The 18,849-nt window shown below is 39.3% G+C and overlaps 1 protein-coding gene across 1 annotated transcript in view; it reads left to right on the forward strand.

The window, feature by feature from the left end:
* The window catches only part of LOC130179415 (zinc finger protein GLIS1), a 46,146-nt gene extending 28,001 nt beyond the window's left edge, over nucleotides 1–18,145 (forward strand). Inside the window, exons 4-9 of the mRNA XM_056392370.1 lie at nucleotides 5,346–5,459; nucleotides 7,710–7,836; nucleotides 10,035–10,194; nucleotides 15,306–15,439; nucleotides 15,543–15,641; nucleotides 16,358–18,145. Of these exons, the coding sequence (XP_056248345.1) occupies nucleotides 5,346–5,459; nucleotides 7,710–7,836; nucleotides 10,035–10,194; nucleotides 15,306–15,439; nucleotides 15,543–15,641; nucleotides 16,358–16,500 (777 nt within the window). The 3' untranslated portion in view covers nucleotides 16,501–18,145. The remainder of the gene's footprint in view (nucleotides 1–5,345; nucleotides 5,460–7,709; nucleotides 7,837–10,034; nucleotides 10,195–15,305; nucleotides 15,440–15,542; nucleotides 15,642–16,357) is intronic.
* Nucleotides 18,146–18,849: the final 704 nt, after the last annotated feature.

Consider the following 18,849-nt stretch of genomic DNA (forward strand, 5'->3'; position numbering starts at 1 on the left):
CTGATGCAGCCCGTGAGAGAACAGAAAACTGGCTTCTTCCTAGAAATCCAGACTCTTTAACTCTGCGCTGCTCCCAGTCGTGCACCAGGGGCCAAATATCATGCCAGGATTGTCGCTCTTTCCATAAAGGTATGTTCATGTCCAGTGATGGAAAGGACATTTATTCAGGTCATGTATTTAAATACAGTTTTGAGGCACTTGTACTTAACTTGAGTATTTCTATTTTGCACTACTTTCTACTTCACTACATGTCAAAGAGAAATTATATACTTTTCACTACATTTATCTGACAGCTTTAGTTTCTGGATACTTTGTAGATCAGGATTTTACCACAAAACAAATATGATGGATTATTATAAACCTTTATAAGTAGTTAACATCAGTTCCACCTGGATGTGCTACAACATTTAAATGATGCTTACATTTTAAATTACTTATACTTTCAGGGGTTAAAGAAGTACTCAGATCCTTTACTGAAGTACAAGTATGATTTCAAAATGAATTCAAAATCCTACTTAAATTTGATATCATCAGCAAAATGCACTTAAAGTATCAAAAGTAAAAGCATCTGTTGTGCAGTAAAATGTCTGATATCTTACTGTACACTTCTTGAATGTAAAATTTTACTTGATAAAGTAACTTATATATCTGTGATATTAATGTATTGGAGTAAAAAGTAGAGAAGAAATATAAAGCAGCAGAAAATGGAAATACTCAAGTAAAGTACTTCAAAACTCTAAATGCACCTTTCCACCAAAGGGTATAATGTGATAATTTAACACTGTCTATTTACTTAAGTGAATTTTTTGTATTTCTACACTGCGGTATTGATCCTTGAAGGAGCTGAATAATTCTTCTGTCACTGTAAATGTCTTAATAACGCTGTAAGGAACACTCACATAAAGTCTGAATAACAACAAACCATCACTTTAACTGTCAGATGAAGCCAGCCATGTGAAGGAGTCTGTGTCTGAAAACCTCTCTCTCCAAAGACTACACGTTGTTCATCATGCTTCTTTATGATACACAATATTTGTTAGGCAATAAGGGAAACTCAACACACACAAAATCATTTTTATTCAGAGGGTCACCGCTCCCTTCTTCCCCTCCTCGTTCTTCACACTTGCCTGATATGGAGCCTGGGCATTCTTTAGGATTGTGAAACTGCATACCTGCTGCGGGTTTCTCCTGCAAACCACAGTTATTTTTACTCCTGCTGACAAGCGATGAGGACTTAGCAGTAATCCAACAAATCAGACCTCTTATTACACGGATGACATGAAGCTGTACGTTGCACTGCGGTGTTAGCACAACAAGAGGAGAAAGACATTTTCTTCTTTTCGTGGTTTCATGCCGGCCGATAGCGGCTTCGCAGTTGCGTCACAAATGAAGAATCAGACGCATCTGGCGCCATCACATCTGGCCCGTCTGAATTTAAGTAATTGCTGAATATAGTATAACAACCAGCCGGGAAAAGACTGGTGTCAATGCAAGCGACTTGAGTTTGACTAAATAAGTTGTATTGTGTTACGAATGTTTGGGGTTTGTTTCTAAAATGAGGTCAGCCTCATGCAGACGTGTCTCCACAAACAATTTGCAGCTCACATAACTTGAAATGTAGCTGTTTTTTTGTTTTTTTTAATACTTTACAGCCAGTATTAACAGCTACCTTACTCCAGTTTCTGATGGATTTGTTTCCTGGTTCTCATTTCAGACGTGTGTACGTGACAGTGAGGATTTGGTAGCCAAAATGATGCAGCCAAAATCAGCAATAATGGTGAAAGATGACGAATTATCGATCAAAATAGCAACTGAAAACACACTTTCTTAAAAGAAAGTCTTTGTTTCGATTCTGATGCACACACACACACAATTGCACATTGACATTTATATTCGTGTGTTTTACACAACGTATCAATATTACGAAATGGCATCATCACTTTACATGGCATTACTTTTTAAGATTAGAAAGACAGTAGAGCTCAGCACTTCATTGAGAGTTGATCTGTTTAGACTCTGAGTTGGGCTCTCAGGGAATATTGTTCAGAAACAGTTTGGAAAGAATAAGATATTGCCCAATTGTTGCCAGCATGTAGAGTTAGGCACTGTGGAGCAGTGCTTACTTGCTCTGGTGCAAGATCTGCATCTGATTGCACGCCCCAAAATTGAAATGTTTAAATTTCATTTCAATTCTCGTGTTAAGGATTACACAAACTATTTGGGATAACAAAAGAGGAAAGAAAAGCAAACTCTCTCAATAAAACCGCACAATAGAAAACGATGCAACATAGCTGAAAGGGTGCTGCAGCTTATTGTATCTCTCTGTACAAAACACAATCTGACATAAAAAAGTAACATCAGATGAAGTTTTTACACTATCTCCAGTATATTGATACCTATAGGCCTATTAGTGTGACTCTTCATTCAATTATTAAAATTTTTTTAAACTTACAAAGTTCCTTTTCAGTTCCTCGGTCCTGTCCCCTTGTTTCTCAAACTCTCACATACACGTTCTCTCTCAACTTTTGGACACTACTGACCTGATTTGTGCTGTTTTGAAACCCACCAGAATTTTAGAGCTAGAGTTTAATGAGCAAAGGATTAATTGGTTCAAAATATTATCTTTAAACCTGCTGCGTTGCTGTTACCATTATTCTTTTATGTTCAGATCTTGGTACTTAAACCTACAAGATTCAACTAAATTCTGTACATGTGTTTTCATGGGAACTTAATTCACTCCACCTGGTTGAATAGTGAGTAATGAAAAGGGGGGAAAAAAATCTGTAAGGAATTAGATTCATGGAAATGGTCTCGTTAACTCATCCTAACTCACAGCTTTGATGAAATTGTGAAATACAAGCAACTCAGCCTCAGTAACAGAAAACAGCTTTTTCTTTTCATGCTTCTTAAGTTTAATGGTGTTAAAACATTTATATATTTGTACTGATTTTTTGTTTGTTTGTTTGTTTGTTTTTTGCGTGGAATATATTCCACTGTGATTAGGTGAAGATGAAAGTCTACAACATATCCCATATGCCAGTCAAAAGTCTGTTCTTTTGACTGGCACTGTACATATAATGAATTTCCATATGACATACAATACATGCACATATAAAATAAAATGTGTTAACATTTTTATGAAACCTATTGGAAAACTCTTTCATATATTGACATATATGTCTAGCCCATACAAATGTGTATGTTTATGTATGTATCCCTATATTGTAGACATACAGTATATTACATAAATATATATCTATCCCAGAGCCTGTCAGTACATGGTGATATCATTAACACAGTAGGGTCCAAAAGTCTGAGACCACTTTCCTAGAATGGGCAGATAGACATGTTTAAAATGAATGAGAACTTAATAATGAAAAACATATAGAAACATTTACATATGATTTGATAAACTTGTATACATAAATTGAATATATCATAATTAACATACACGATTGCAACATGTTATACCATATTAAAAATCTTCATAGATATTTTTAATATATACACATTTTCAAATTCTACTATCATACATGTTATAAACAAATATCTTTATCCCTCCTGTTGTCCTGTTGTTTTCAAATGTTTTTATATCAGAAATATGGTTTTCTTTCATGTAATTGCCTGAAAAAAACATGAATGGTTCCTTACTACACTTTTTTTTGCAAATGTAAGTAATGATCACTATTTTGAGGTGTTTTATTCAAATTTATAGCATCTGTGATCTTCAGGGGTCAAATTTGACCCGGGAGGACAACAGGTGTCATTATGTGCTGCAGTATCCTGACTAAACCTTGACATATACCTGTCTGTGATAATCCATCAACATATGTTGCGCTGATTGGAACTATAGTAAAAAATAATTCAGAATTTCTACTTTTTTAAAAAAAAAACTCAAAAACAAGGTGTATTTCTATGTAAATTAGGTCTATTTACCATAAAATAAAAAAAGTGTAAAAGTTATGGTGATGAGTTGGAATGAAGCTGACTGAAAATGTGTAATAATTCTATACTTCCTGTTTTATCAATAGTCAAACTTATTGGATCAATTTTGACCTGGGAGGACAAGTAGCATGGTCGACATGAAAACAATACGGAGGTTATATATATGTCCAGAGGATGTATATGTGATGATAATATATCCCCTTATAGGGGCCATATATGGCAACACCACCCCTTATAAAGGGACATTTAGCTATGTTATATATTACATTTCAGTAAGGGATGTGTTGTGCAGTCTCCAAACTTCAGAATATGTGCGTCTTTGATTCAGAAAACCTCTGGACTGGTTGCTGATTCACAATTTACCTTATGAATGAACTGATTTACGGCTGAACAGGAAAAAGTACATCTCTTAACTCCTCTCTCTCTTCCTCTCCTTAAGCCTGCAGACGAAAGGTAAATATGCTCCGCTCCCGGTTGAGAATCACGTTATGTAAAATGTTGACACGATCTACATGTCCATCCTGTCACTGTTAGTGCAGTTGTCACGCCAACAAGCCGCATTTACAATATTTATCCGAAATGTTTCTGCTTGTAACACTACTGTACACAGCATTAACACCTGTGACCCATCTGGATGCGCCTCAGCCAAACTCTGCTTGTTATTTGTAAACACTATTATATTTTATGTTTGACATCATCCAGTGTGACTGTATTAACTTCATCATGTGGCGAGTGTTGTGGCACATGACGTTGTGTGAATCTGTTCCTGGTAAAGACGACATCATGAAGTCTTGAGTTTTGTGATATTTGCAGAGCACAGACGAGAGGGGTTCAGCCTCCACCACTTTATAAACCACAATCCCTAAAACCTTTACACACCCTTTCAAAAAATGCTATTGATGTGTTGTGTATTTTGCTGTTTTGTGGCATATTTCCTCTTGTCGAGTTTGTTTTCTAGCAGCTAAAATGGAGCTTGACAGCAAAAAACGTTGCAGCGATTTTAAACATTAACGGTAGATGTGAGGTTTTGGTCTCAGCCCCCTCAGTATCAAGGGCAAAAATGGGAAATGCAGTAAATGTGTAACATAAATACTGAAGTAGACAAGGCTATTGGAAGAGATTGCAAAATCCTTCAGAGTGTTTTCATTTTTATTTTTGACTTTTGATTGTTCCTCTCGCAGAGCAGGAACTGACTGCTACCTGGAGCGCAGTTCCTTTGAACACTGGAAGAGATATTACATCACAAAATAACACAATAAACTTCACAGACTGATGATATATAACAGGGGGATGAGAAGCCAGCGCCGCAATTTATTTTCATTTTATTTTCATTTTATTTTCATTTCCTTTGTCTCTTTGCCGTCTCTCTCACCGCCTCCTGTTGTGGTTTTCCTTCACAGAAGCCGTACGCCTGTCAGATCCCGGGCTGCACCAAGCGCTACACCGACCCCAGCTCGTTACGGAAGCACGTCAAGGCTCATTCAGCCAAAGGCCTCCAGGAGAGAGAGGTCAAGGTACCAACTGCAATTATGGGTTGTTTTTTTTTTGTTTTTTTTTACACATTGGACATTTAGCTGAGAGCAGGATATGATTACTTTCTCTGACCACCGGAATCAGAGACACGCCTCCTCAATAAAACCTCCCTGTGCCTCTAAAATAGATTAGATTCGACTCTATTAGATTAGATGTGGTGGACCAGCAGCAAGCAGTAGTGTGGTTTAGAAGAAGTGGCTGTGAATACAATACAGTGAAAGCAGCAGGCCGGTGGGGGGGTGTGGGGGCACTTTGGGGCATTTGAAGCTTTTATTGGACAGGAGACAGTGGTACGCAGCTGGACTTGAACCAGAGACTTCGCAGTTACATAATCAGCGTCTTCGATCCCCAGGCCACCAGGACGTTCCGCAAACTGTGGGCCCATTTCTTCATTATTTAAAGATCATGTTTTGTTCCTGGACCTCAGCTACATCTGCATCAACGTTAGATTTTTTTTAATGGAAATAAGATCCACGATTTAGCTGCATTCATTGTCACCGGATGATGTAAAAGCTGTTTCAGAGACGTTTCTGCCCCAATAAGAGTAAAATTTGTCTCTTTGTGAAAATGGTTCAATGCAAAGATATTGAAAAAAAAAAAAGTATCTCCCTTCAAAATAGTAATGGCTATAAATTTACTGTGTCAAACTAAACATTTTAAGTACAAATATGTGAGTGGATATAACAACAGAAGCAGCATCAGTCACTAACAGATTCACTGTCAGAGCTGTGTGTGCTCAATATTTACATTCATTAAGGAGCGAGTGAGAACAAATATACTCACTAATGCTCAGTATCAGAGCTGCCGGAGAACTGTGTTACATATTACAGGTTACGTTTGAGAAGTTTATGAGCGTAGAGTAGTTTATCAGAGAAAAAGTAAAAGAGATCCTGAGAGTGTCGAGCGAAAAAGTCAGGAGCAGTGAAGAGAAAAAGCAGAGACCGAAGCCGTCTCAGAGACGGAAATGAAAAGCAAAACTCTCTTTTCTCCTCTATTGTATCTTGATTTCATTCTCTGAGTCCCACCTGATGAAAGTCAATATCCAGTGTATAGGCATGTGAGACCGTTTGTTCCTTTTTTTATTTTTTTTTTTGTTTTAACCCTAAGGCACAAAAAGTATATTACTCTTCCAAAAAATTGAGTTTTACACTGACATGGTTCTTTATATAAGATTTTAAAAATTGATTTCTCCGAGGTCAGTGGTTTTGGGTAACACACACTCGCTCCACGAACAACTCTTGTTGGAGATGGAGAGCAGCAGCAGCAGCAGCAGCAGCAGCAGCAGCAGGAGAGAGGAAGCATGTTTGTGATTCAGTAGGATGAAATACAACAAAACAAAGTATTACACACACTCCCTGGAAGTCAGAATAGGGAGCCTATTGTTCAGCGTTATCTGGGCCTTGTTTGTTTTCTATGGACCATGAGTGACACTGGGGCTTTGTGTGTATTCCCATGCCTTGTTTGGTTTAAACACAACCACGTGTGCTTGTAAGTTGTGACATGGCTAACACACCCTGCGCTGCAGTAAAATCCTGTGGGGCTCAACAGGACTTTGAAATATTAAACATGTACTTCGTAAAACTCCTTACGGTTATACATTTCTTTTAGCTGATGTGTCACAGCTCTTGAAGTTTGCATCTTCGTAAACACTGGTTTGAGCGAACATTTTTCGCTGATTATTCATCCCTCTTTTGTGGTTCCTGGGTGTCCTTCGCGAGCTTCTTCTTCGAGTCCTGGAGCTGTCGATAAATTGTTTTGGAAAGTCCTGGGGGATGCTCTGTTAACGCTGGATAATAAAGTAAATTGTCTTGCCTTAACTTTGTTAGAACATTTTGGAATAAAGATTGCCTAACAAGATTTCTGGAGTTTGTACTTTAAGAAGCTGGATCGTGAGACAAAACAAGAACCAGGCATCTGGTGCAAGCATCATTCCTATGAAAAATGAACAGTAGAAAAGCGCCTGCAGAAAACTCAGTGTTTTCAATTGATCTACTGTATGTAATCAAAAGAGAAGTGAATACTTTAAAATGTAGCTCATGGAATTTGTATTGCCAAAAAACAAAAAAACAAAAAAAAACAACTGGAAGACAACTAAGCTACAGCTTTATCATAATCATTTTCATCCCTGCATCCAGGCAGGCAAACGCACATGCTCACCAACGTGAAAACATGATACTAAATGTGCCGTATTACGCTTCTCCATGAACATCTGTGTTTTGTCTTATTGACAGGTTCAAGTGCACACGATGCTGGAGTCGGACATTTTGAGCGATTGTCTGGCGAGGCAGCACCTCCACAGCTCCGCCCCTTCTCACCAAGGAAACGGCTCACCTTTACCGGGCTTAGATGACTTCACAGGTATGCGCAGATAAAACGGTAGCAAAAGCAGTGGAAATCTGTGTTTAGCCTCCAACACCTCTCTGGAAAAGAGTAAAAACAAAGAAAAAGGGGTAATTGGCCAAACACCTGGGCTGTTAAGCTGTCTCTTTAATTTCCTCCCATGGCCTCATTTGCTCCTTTTCCTCTCCCCCCCCTCCTCCCATTCCTTCGATGATAGCTCATCATGCCAGTGTTTACCTTGTCCAATTACCGGGCACTGACTGCGGGCAAGTTGGCCCTCTCCCCGCTCGTCCTTCAGCTTCTCCAAACCAGTTTTCCAGCCAAGCTCTTTTTCTTTCCCTTTCAATGGCTGAACTGGGATCAAGAAGCTGTCAGGTACATTGAGGCTCAGTTGGCAAAAGAGAGGAGAGAGTGTCCAGGAGAGCTGTCCATGTCTATTACTTCAGACTACTTGCAGTTTTACCCAGAAGACTTTGAGGGAAAAGCCTCAAACGGCACACTACGAGCTATGTTTATCCAGGGTGAAACAAGCATGTCAGTGTTTAATTTTGAAAACGTCCCAAGAGTACTTTGTCCTTATCAGAAAGGGCCAAATGTTAGAGCGTGAGACCTCATGTATATACCTGAGTATGTACATTACTGTAGGTATGTTGGATGTGCAGTGACATATCCCATCATCGTCAAAACCCAAGCGTTGAAAGCTCTGCTGATGGCAAGCACGAATACGTGATACGCTTTTAAATGAATACACCGGCGAAAACTAAACGTCCGTCTTAAAGGTGAATTTTGTAGCTTGCTACTTCACAGGGAAAAGAAACTGTAACCAGCTGGATGTGAACTGTTGAAATGGGAAAAAAAAAAGTTGCTAAATTGTTCAAAGAAGCCTCTCAAACCTTTGTCCATTTGCTGGCTCGGCGTGTTTGCAAAATACTCATGTGTTTGCCAAAAATGACTGAAATGTGACTAAATGTGGCTTCTGTTTCTTGCTAGCGTAGTTAACCATCTAACCATTAGCTGTGTCGAAAACTGATGTGGATGTGGACACCCCAGGCTACAGTCTCGCCCACTTGCTACCCCACATAACAGGATCTGTAAACAGTTGGTCAACAGTGAAGATAAAATGTATTAATTGAAAGTAAGAACAGGAACAAAGAAACCCAAGTCTAAAGAGCAGAGATTCAAGTGCAAGCTGCAGGAGTACTGGGAGCTGCTAATAGGAATAATAATAATACTGGAAAATAAATAATATGGCTCTTTCTCTTTTATTGCCTGCACATCCATAAACTATCAGGGGCTTATTTTAGATGCACACTTTATGACCCATAAGTAAACATCATAATCCAACATCTGCACTGTGCCATACCACAAAGAAGAAACTGAACAGGACTCTCATGTGTGTGCCAGCCCAAAGTGAGGCCTGGCCAACAGTTTACTTGGTACTGAACAGTAAATTGAGATTTTAAACACTTAGTCATCATCATTTTGCGACATCACTGATGGCTGTAGCAAGAGCTGAAATTAAATCAGTTCTGTTCCAAAAGTAAGAAAACATCATTCAAAGTCCAATCCAAAAACCCAAATCCCCAATCTGGGAACAGAGACTTTATTAACCATATGTTGTGTGGCTCACTTCGTAAGTTTAGATAAGTGCAGCAGCTTGTAAAACGATCTAATGTTGTTGTTTATTCAATATTGATCTTTTTACCAGCCTTTAACGAACTCCATTTCCCATAAGCCCCTTGAAGTTGGCAGGCTAAACACCACTGCACCTTCCTCTACATCTGTAATAATATGTCATAATTTGTTTGTTGATTATATTTTATATTAATAATCATAATCAGTAAGTTGCCAGATAATTATGCCATGAAGTAAAAAGTACAATATTGATGGAAGTGGAGTAGAAGTATAAAGTGGCAGAATATTCAAGTAAAGTAAAAGTAATTCAAAAGTGTAGTTAAGTACAAGTACTGTACTGTAAAGGTACTTATCTACCACTGAACCATGTGTACCTAAGTATACAGCCACATTTGGGCATGAGTATGAGTTTCTATGGAGATGCTTCTCCTGAAACTGCGTCACTGTTGGTTTCCACTGTAACTGATATAAATCCAAGCAGTAGCTGCACAAACCTCCACATAGGAACAAACTTTTCACATGGTGACGAATACTCATAAAGGTAGTGAAATAAACCTTTAATCTCTACACGTGTGTTTCAGGTGTGTATTCAAACAGCAGCACCGTCCACAACAGGGGGACACAACAGGACTTCCTCCCTCCATCAGCAGACACCTGCTCCAGGTATCAAGGCTTAGAGGGAAACTTTGACGCCAACAGCCCGATATCTTCGCTCACGAGCCCGGGCAGCATGAGAGAGGGGTGAGTGTGAGAGCAAAAAGTCGATTATTTATTTATTCAAAGTTGAATGTCAACACATGAGCTTCCTCGGCAGTTCTTAATATTTACAGGATTATTTTTCCCATTTTTTAAATTATGGGTTTTGCACTAGTCTAGAGTTTTGCAGAGTGAAGTCACCATTAAGAAAAGTTACAGCAGTTAAACAATAAATTACTGAAGAATATCTTTTTATATATTTTTTATTTTCTCTGCGTCATTCATTTTAAAATTATATTGCTTTTATTTCTTGGAAGGAAGAGTACTTTAATGATACTTGATGATGTACCCAGAGGCAAACTTAAATGGTCAGTTCATTCACATAAAAAAAACAAAAAAAAACCAACTTAAAACACATTTCCGTGCTTACCCCTAGTGGTGTCTGGCACGGCTCTGAGTTATCTGATGCTGGGACTTCTGCTGCCAACCCAATACAATGGAGCTGAATGGGATTTCATTTGAATTTGGCAGTTTTCATTTGGAGCTATTTTCTACTGGAGATAAAAATAGTGAAAACTGACCACAATTTTTCTGCTCCTCTCTTCATGTGAAATCCATTCTTACAGCGGTGTATTTTCGGGTGTTCGCCCCAAAATCTGCTGCCTTTTTATGTGTCTTAAATGTATTCGTTTGACGTCTCTGGCGTGCATTGAAGCATTTTTTAAACTGCCCAACACTTCTGAGCAGTCCCTCCCTGTGTTATGTCAAACCCCAAAATCCTATTTCAACCTCAAATACGTGGACGCCATCAAAGCCCTGCTTGGATGTGACTCTTAAGATTTCGCATTCACTCTGCTTCGCCTCTCTGTTGTCTGGAAATCACAGGGAGAGCGATGTGAGCTTATGCATTCTTGAATAAACCAGAGACATTATCACCAGAGATGGAGTTATGGCTTTGTGGTTGCGCTGATTGGGTAGTTGGAGGCCACAGAACTTATGTGTACTGTAAACTGAGACAAATTTTGTCTGCCAAGTATAAAAGTAGAAGTGAGACTAAAAAGATACAGCTGAAAGCCTGCAGGGCTGCAGTTTCTGGACAATATCGCCTCAAATCATTGGTCATTGAAGGTTTGCCTATAACTAACTTTTATTGTCACAATAGTAACAACAAAGGCAGTCTGTCCAATAAAAGAGAGTTGATAAGGGCCAAAATAACATTTTTGTGGCTTAATAAATGATCTAAAATCTTCACATATGATGAACATATTTTCTTGTGAAATTGGACTTGGACCTGGAAATTGGTGTTAAGATGTTTTCTTTTCTCACTGAACACAAATTCAAACATATTAAAGGATGAAAAAACTTGAAGCTTTCAGTCTTTAAACATTGACATATAATCTCCTCAAATTAAGAAATTCTTCGCACAAGCTCCACTACCTGGAAAAATGTACAGAACTTTCAGCTGCATTTCATCATTTTCATCCACTGATGAGATTCACTAGAAAGCTCTGGAAATTTTCCAGTTAGTGAATCAACAGGGACAAGGACTTCTTTTTTATAAACTGAAGTAAAAACAAAGATATTGTAATATTAGTAATGATGATGCATATTATCGTCATTTGATCTAACACTGTGTGTGTGTGTGTGTGTGTGTGTGTGCGTGCGTGTGTGTGTGTGTGTGCGTGCGTGTGTGTGCACGTGTGTTCGTGTGTGTGCACGCCTTGAAAATCCTGGAGAGTTGTTTTGGTGTTCAAATCTGGTTTAAATCTTGTTTTAACATTAATGGATTTGGATGTCCTTCAAAACACTGTATTTTCAAATGCATAAAACACACCCAAACACACTGAGATGACGAAGGAAAAGACATTCATGGAAATGGGCCTTGATGGAAAGGATTGCTTTTTGCATTTGATCATATTAAAGGGTCTAGATAGATAGATAGATAGATAGATTTCAGTAATAAAACAGCATCATATTCACTAATGTTGAATTTAAGAAACATAAACTACAGTGGATAGCTTTGAAAAATTAATATACAGTATGAACGCCTAACTTCATCCAGATGCTTCACTTCTATCACCTGCATTACACCTGGATTTCTTGACTTCAGAGCATCCAGTTTAAGTCCTTTAATGTGATGTTTAGGTCAGAGTTTCTGTGTGTGTGTGTGTGTGTGGGGGGGGGGGGGGGGGGGTGTGTGTGTGTGTGTGTGTGTGTGTGTGTGTGTGTGTGTGTGCGTGTTCAGGACATATAACTGCTTTCTTTAAAGCAGCATCTCTCTGCCTCCATTGCCTCAAAGCTTGCAGCCAGAGCTTCCATGAAGCTCTGCACAATCTGTCCATTGACGTCTCTTTATAGAGACTGAGGATGTCATAGAATCCCACTGGTGCCCGCAGTACGCGACAGCCTGCCAAAGCCAATACCAGACAAGCACTTGTTTTTCCCCCAAATGACTTAGCGAGACGTTAAACACGTGAAAGTAAATTATCTTTGCTCCGCAGCATAGCCGACATCAGGCTCTGACCTCATAGCCAGGCGCGTGTTTATTCTGGCGGAGACGAGCCTTTTTGACGTCTTTTAATTATTTAATACTTGAGGGATTCAGAGGCCCGCGCTGAGGCTTGTCCATCAGCGAGTATTTGTGATGTGCAGTGTTTGTGTGTTTTGCGGTCAAGGGGGAGGGGAGGTGAAGAGCTTGGATGGGCTTTTTGGAGTCCATCAGATACAGGCGCACTAACTCGGGATGGCTCTCACAGAAACGCTATTATACAATTTGAAGGAAAGAGAAGCAACAAAGTTTACTTTGCAGAAGCTCCGAGTGACATTGGATCCAAATAGCTGGGTTAACTGAAATGTTTGACATGTCCACACATTTTTGTATTCCTTGCAGCACTAACATGCAATAAGTTTCTCTAAGTGCCTAATTGATGGCGCCTTAGTTCACATTAAATCTCCATCTGCATTACATACATTCAACATGATCCTCTGTGATCCAGTAAATCTATATTACAGAAATACTCAGCAGGTTTTCCTCTGCCAAAACTGAAAACAGATAAGTTTTGCGTGCACGAGCTGGCACCTTTGGTAAAACCTACTCATCCCCTCTTCTGATCCAGCCCAAGTATGCTGCTATTAAAAAGCAGCCGTGGATTAAGGCAGGGTTGCATACAGTATAAAGTGCATATAAACATTAGATCTTAAATTCTGCAAGCAGGATTCCTCTCATTCCAGATATAAGGAGGGCAGCTGGCTGTAGTTAGTTGCACAGAAAAAAAAAAAGCTGAGTGATGAAGGGGTTTAGCTGGTAAAATATGATCAGAGAAACAGTTTCCTGAGGTTGTGCTGACAGCCGCTCCCTCAGGCGTGGGCTCTCTGTTAAGCTCATGCATCTGAGAAGTTTTGGGCACACCGGCCACAAAACAGCAGATCGACCCAGCAGGGCCACGCACGGCACGACTCAGACATCCCAGCTATGTTGTTGCAGCGTCGCAAGAATGTAAGCCGTGGAACAGACGGTTGTTTATAGTTAAGGTCAGCGCTGCTGGTTCAGGGGCCACTGAGGGGAATCCAGAGAAGTGTTGAATTCTTGGGGCTCGTAGTCATCGCGGCACATTCATTTCAACAGTCGTAGTATATCAAAGCCCACTTTGTTTACATAATCCTATACAAAGCCTGGATTTTATTACCTTGGGAAGCCACAGCCATCTGTAACTTATATCAGTTTGGGTTTCAAAAAGTCCTTCTGATTAATTTTGGCTTTTATTGTGTTTCTCCACTGAAAGCACAGACTGTTAAATTAAATGTAATAGCATTTGACATGGGAAATGGGTAATAAAGAGACCTGGGGATGACAAATGATAGATATGTAAAGAAATCTCCAATCATTTTCTTTTTTTATAGCTGGTCAGATGCGTATATAGAAGGCGCTTGGGCCAGCAGCCATCAGTATCTCTGACAGGGCTTGGCTTGTTTATGAAGTCCTCTAAAATCCTTCCAGGAGAAACCAAGGCCATTTGGCTCTCTGGGGACCAATATGCTACAGTACATCATCGAGGAGAGTTCTCAGGCCACATGAAATTCTGAGAGCGAGCTCTTTGAAGGGGGGGGGGGGGGACTCAAATACCATACTGGGGGTTTTCAGCTGCATATCTCCTTGGAGAGAGATTTGACCGCCTTTCTTTCTTCTTGTCGACTTGGCTCAACTGACTCATTCGTTTCCATGTTGAGTCAGAGTGTTTGTGCACAGTCAGCACATTCTTGCAGCATAGCAATGGATACAGCTCCGCACAAAGCACGCCTACATTACCCCCCCCCCCCCGAGGTGGAAATGCTTATATAAACTGTACTGTTTGTGCGTGGTTTGAAGTGTTTACACGACTGTGTGATAACAGCTGCTGCCATACTGTCAGCTAATGGTTATCTGCCTAAACTTACTGGAAAGGATTTGATCTTTGTTTGATTTTATCAGAAATTTGTGTTAAAGTTTAATGAAAACAAGTTTCAAATAACTATACCGACAGTAGATTTAAAAAAGTTTTTAAATGCCTTTCTTCAGTTGCGAGCCCTCTGTTTGTTTTGTTTTTTATTATTGTTGTTCTTAATATTCCTGTTGAAAATCCTGTAAAGCACTCTGTAACTTGTTCTGAAATGTGCTGTATAAGTCTAGTTATTATTATTATAAAAAATAATTATCTAAATTTAGATAAATAAATGAATGACCTTAAATCAAAGATTCTTGGAAAATAAAGATGTAAAAAATGGATGTATTTACATCAAAGTCTTGACATTTTTACCTGAGAAACTGGCAAAAATATCAAAATATCTGTGCATTAAATATGAAACTAATGTAGTAACCTGTAAAGACACAAAATATTAGTAGTATGAAATACCACTGGCCTTGGAAGTAATGCTTGGCTAGGCTACAACTCCTGAACGTAAGCATGCTAGTTAGCCAAACATGCTAATGTAGCATTCCTTCTCATCTAACCCAATCTCTTCCTTTAATGTTTGAAGCAACAGAAATTATGAAGAAAACATAACTTAATACATTTCAATGTGCATCATGGTTCTATACTTACTATACACAACTGAGTGCTCACATAAATGTTAGTTGGTGTACTGAGTAATTCAGCCGCCCGGCGTTGTATTATCAACAGGAACAGACCGACATCGTTGTTCATGGCCGCTGACGTCAGCCCAGTGAGCTCTTCATCAGACAGAGCTGACGTCCGGCTGCAGGGCTACCAGAAAACCTACAGCCACCAACAGCAAGTTTTCCCACAGCAGCAAGGTACTGTCAGCATCAGCAGCCTTATCATGTCAATCTGACATATACAGCCTGGTCTTGGTGTTGTTCTTGGCATCCACCATCATTTCCTCTGTGGTTCCCCAAGGCTGTCTGTACGGAGAAGGAAAGGTGGTTCAACCAGTCAACGATGGAGGCTTTGAACCCGCCAGTTACTTCTCAAACCCCTCCACCTCTCACTCCGCAGGTAAAAAGTGCTTGTTGGCACCCACCACGTTTTTCACGTCATCACTGAGGGCGCTGTGTCGTGCAATTTTTCCAAAGATGATCAGCCAGGTACAGAAGCGAGAAAGTAGGCAGGATTTAACCTTTAGCCCTCTTTTTTTTATTCATTACACCATTATGTCACTTTTCCTGTTTACAACCAAGTGCAACACTATGATGTCTTCCAGAAAACGTGCTCAGTTGTTCTCATATTTAAAAGACATTTTATATATATTTACAATCTTTTTTACATCGCCCTCAAGTGTAGCTGTTCGGAGCAACCATAAACACTTGTGATTGCCATTGTTATCAGATCGAGTCATTTCTAAGGGCATACTACCTGTACTTCTTTTCCAGAATAACCCAGCCCCTCAGAACTACATGAGCTTTATGTGTTTTTCTGTTGCCGTAGGCCTGTTAAACTCACATCGGACATTTTCTTAAATGTATATGCAGATTCTATTAAACATACTTTGGATGTTATAGAACCTGCATAGGTCTGGTTTGCTGCAGGGTTTCTCCTTTCTCTGCTCATTTTGCTCTAGGAGTGTTTGGTTGTCATTTCCTCTGAGTTGCACTGTCTCTGAAGTTCCCTGTTGTTTTTAATCAATATGTGACAAACCAGTGTCACCTGGTTGCAAATCAAGAAAAGAAAGACCGATTGATTGATTAATCCATCTTCTGTTTTGCTCTTCTCAGGGTTTGACTTGTTGCAGGACCTGCAGGGCCAGGCAGGGGGCGGTTACTCCATGTCTCCCTGCCCAGACGACAGCTTCCTCTTCCAGGCAGGAGGCGTCGACCGCTGCCTCAATCAGATCTACTCCATCTACCTGGACTCATGATGACAGCCCTGAACCAGACACAAAATCACAATCACTTTGTTTTCCCAAGGACAACCTGCAGCGTGAACGATGCGTGGCGGACAATCACATCCACATTATGCTGTATTTTCAAATCTGAAGTTGTTCTTGTTCTGGACAGATGTGAGTTTTAACGGTACAAACAGAAGTGCAAAATTATCCAGAGACAGAGCTGAGGGCAAAGTGGCAAAAATATGGCAAATGGCCAAAGAGGAAATCTGGTCAAATTATAGATGTAAATAGCAGTGACTTTTTTATTCAGAGATGACCACAGCATGTGATCTGGATAGAATGAGCTATACGCTTCATTTGTTAGTTTGATCTTTTGGAAAGTCAGGTAGCTGGCTCTCTGGCTCCGCCACTGATGTTAGACTTCGGCCTCCTCAGCAGCTTTGCCACCCGGAAATGTTAAAACAACAATCTCTGAGTGATCAGAATGGGATCTTATAATGCCGTGGTTCCCAGCTGGGGGTCAATAAATAAAAGGCCAAAAAATAAAAAAACATAGTTCGACATTGTTCTGCTTCACAAATCTTGCTCATTTTTCTGTCTTTTCTGTGCTTTTTGCTTTATTTTTTTAATATATTGAAGAAAATTTTAAGTTTTATTTTCTTTTTTTGGGTCATAACACAATTCAGATGAAAAGAGTAACACTTTCAGTTCAACTGCTCACAACTCTGCACTGTGTGCAAGGTCACAAGAAGCTTTATTTTGAATGTCACCAGCCAAAAAGGTTGGGAGCCATTATGTTGTAATGGAAGACAAGTTGCATTAAGCAGTTAAAGCCCTTAATGGAGTAGATTTTGGGAAATATGCTTATTCGCTTTATTGAGAGTTAGATGAGAAGATTGATCCCACTCTCAACACTATATGATAAATATGAAGCTACAGCCAGCAACAGGTTAGCTCAGCAAAAAGACTGGAAAACAGGGGGCACAGCTAGCCTGGCCCTGTCCAGAGCTAACAAAGTTGAAAAGTTTGATATTTAACAGGGGGTTTATGTGATGGATTTGTCAGGTATAGGGAGATGTTACAGTCTCAATTGCCATATTTCCAAAGATGTTGACCTGTTGACTGCAGGAGAGTGGAGTGTGCAGTAAACTGTTGCAGTGCTGCCCCCAAGTGTCTGAAGTGTAAACTGCATTTATAATATATATACAGCCTGTGGAACAGAGGTCAGGTCAGTGTGGATGACTCCTGGAAAACTGACCAACAAAACAAAAATCGGCACTAAAGTGTGTCAACAGTTCCTCTGTCATGGGCTGAGAGGGGCAAACAAATACATCTTAATATGTGTAATCTTACAACAATCAAAAACAGATGCATAATCAATCTCCTTTTTTTATATCGTCTCTTTGTTGCTTCAGCACAGTGCCTTTATGTGTTTGTTGTACAATTTCTATCAGTGTTATATCCATTGAGCGAGGTGTGCATTGTTTACAGTAAGTTCTCTGCACTCTTTGTGTCTGTCTCATCACAGAGACTTTAAGAAAATGACCAACCAGAAAGTGTTTACACTGATTTTGTAGCAAATCAGAGATTTCTTATTATTGTCATTGAACAGTGTATAGACTGTATAAAAATGCACCTGTCTTTTTTTTATCTGAAAATAAAAACTTTGTTTGTATATGTTTTTGTTTGTTAGTTGTAGGGAGTCAGCTTATTTTATATTAACTCTTATTTTCATAATTGATTAATGTCCCATTTATTTTCTTGACTAATCAGTCTATTATTATAAAATGGTAGAAAACTGGAGGATCCCAGAGCCCAAGACGTCACATCTTCAAATTTCAGATTTAACAGATTATCAGTCTCAAACCCAAAGATACTCAGTTTACTGTGACGAAGACAAGAAGCAAATCCTCACATTTGAGGGACTGGAGTTAGAGAATATTTGGCATTTTTGCATAAAATGTGAGTGAAAGAAATATTTTCTCAAAATAATTCTCGGCCAATGAATGACAGTAAGTTCAGAGCTGGTTAATTCTGCCACCTGCCTGTAAAATACATACAGGTACTATACAAGTCATTATAGTGTAAAATAGGTCAACATTACGCTAAACTGAAGGTCCCTGCCCCTTCTGAGCTTTTATATGTTTAAACAAGTTACTAGGCAACAGTTACATTGCATGGTGGAAAATGTATATTATACGTATAAATATAATGTTTTTCCAATATCAATGTTACCTAGTTGCAGGTCACGCTCAGTGATGAGTTCATGGTTATAATGTACATATCCCAGTACTGTAGCCTATATACTGTACACTGGCCCTATCAAGTTTTGTATTTATTTCATGTGTATCCTTTAATCTAATTGCTGACCCCTGCTAT

This window comes from Seriola aureovittata, chromosome 12 (assembly GCF_021018895.1).
Source record: "Seriola aureovittata isolate HTS-2021-v1 ecotype China chromosome 12, ASM2101889v1, whole genome shotgun sequence".
NCBI lineage: Eukaryota > Metazoa > Chordata > Actinopteri > Carangiformes > Carangidae > Seriola > Seriola aureovittata.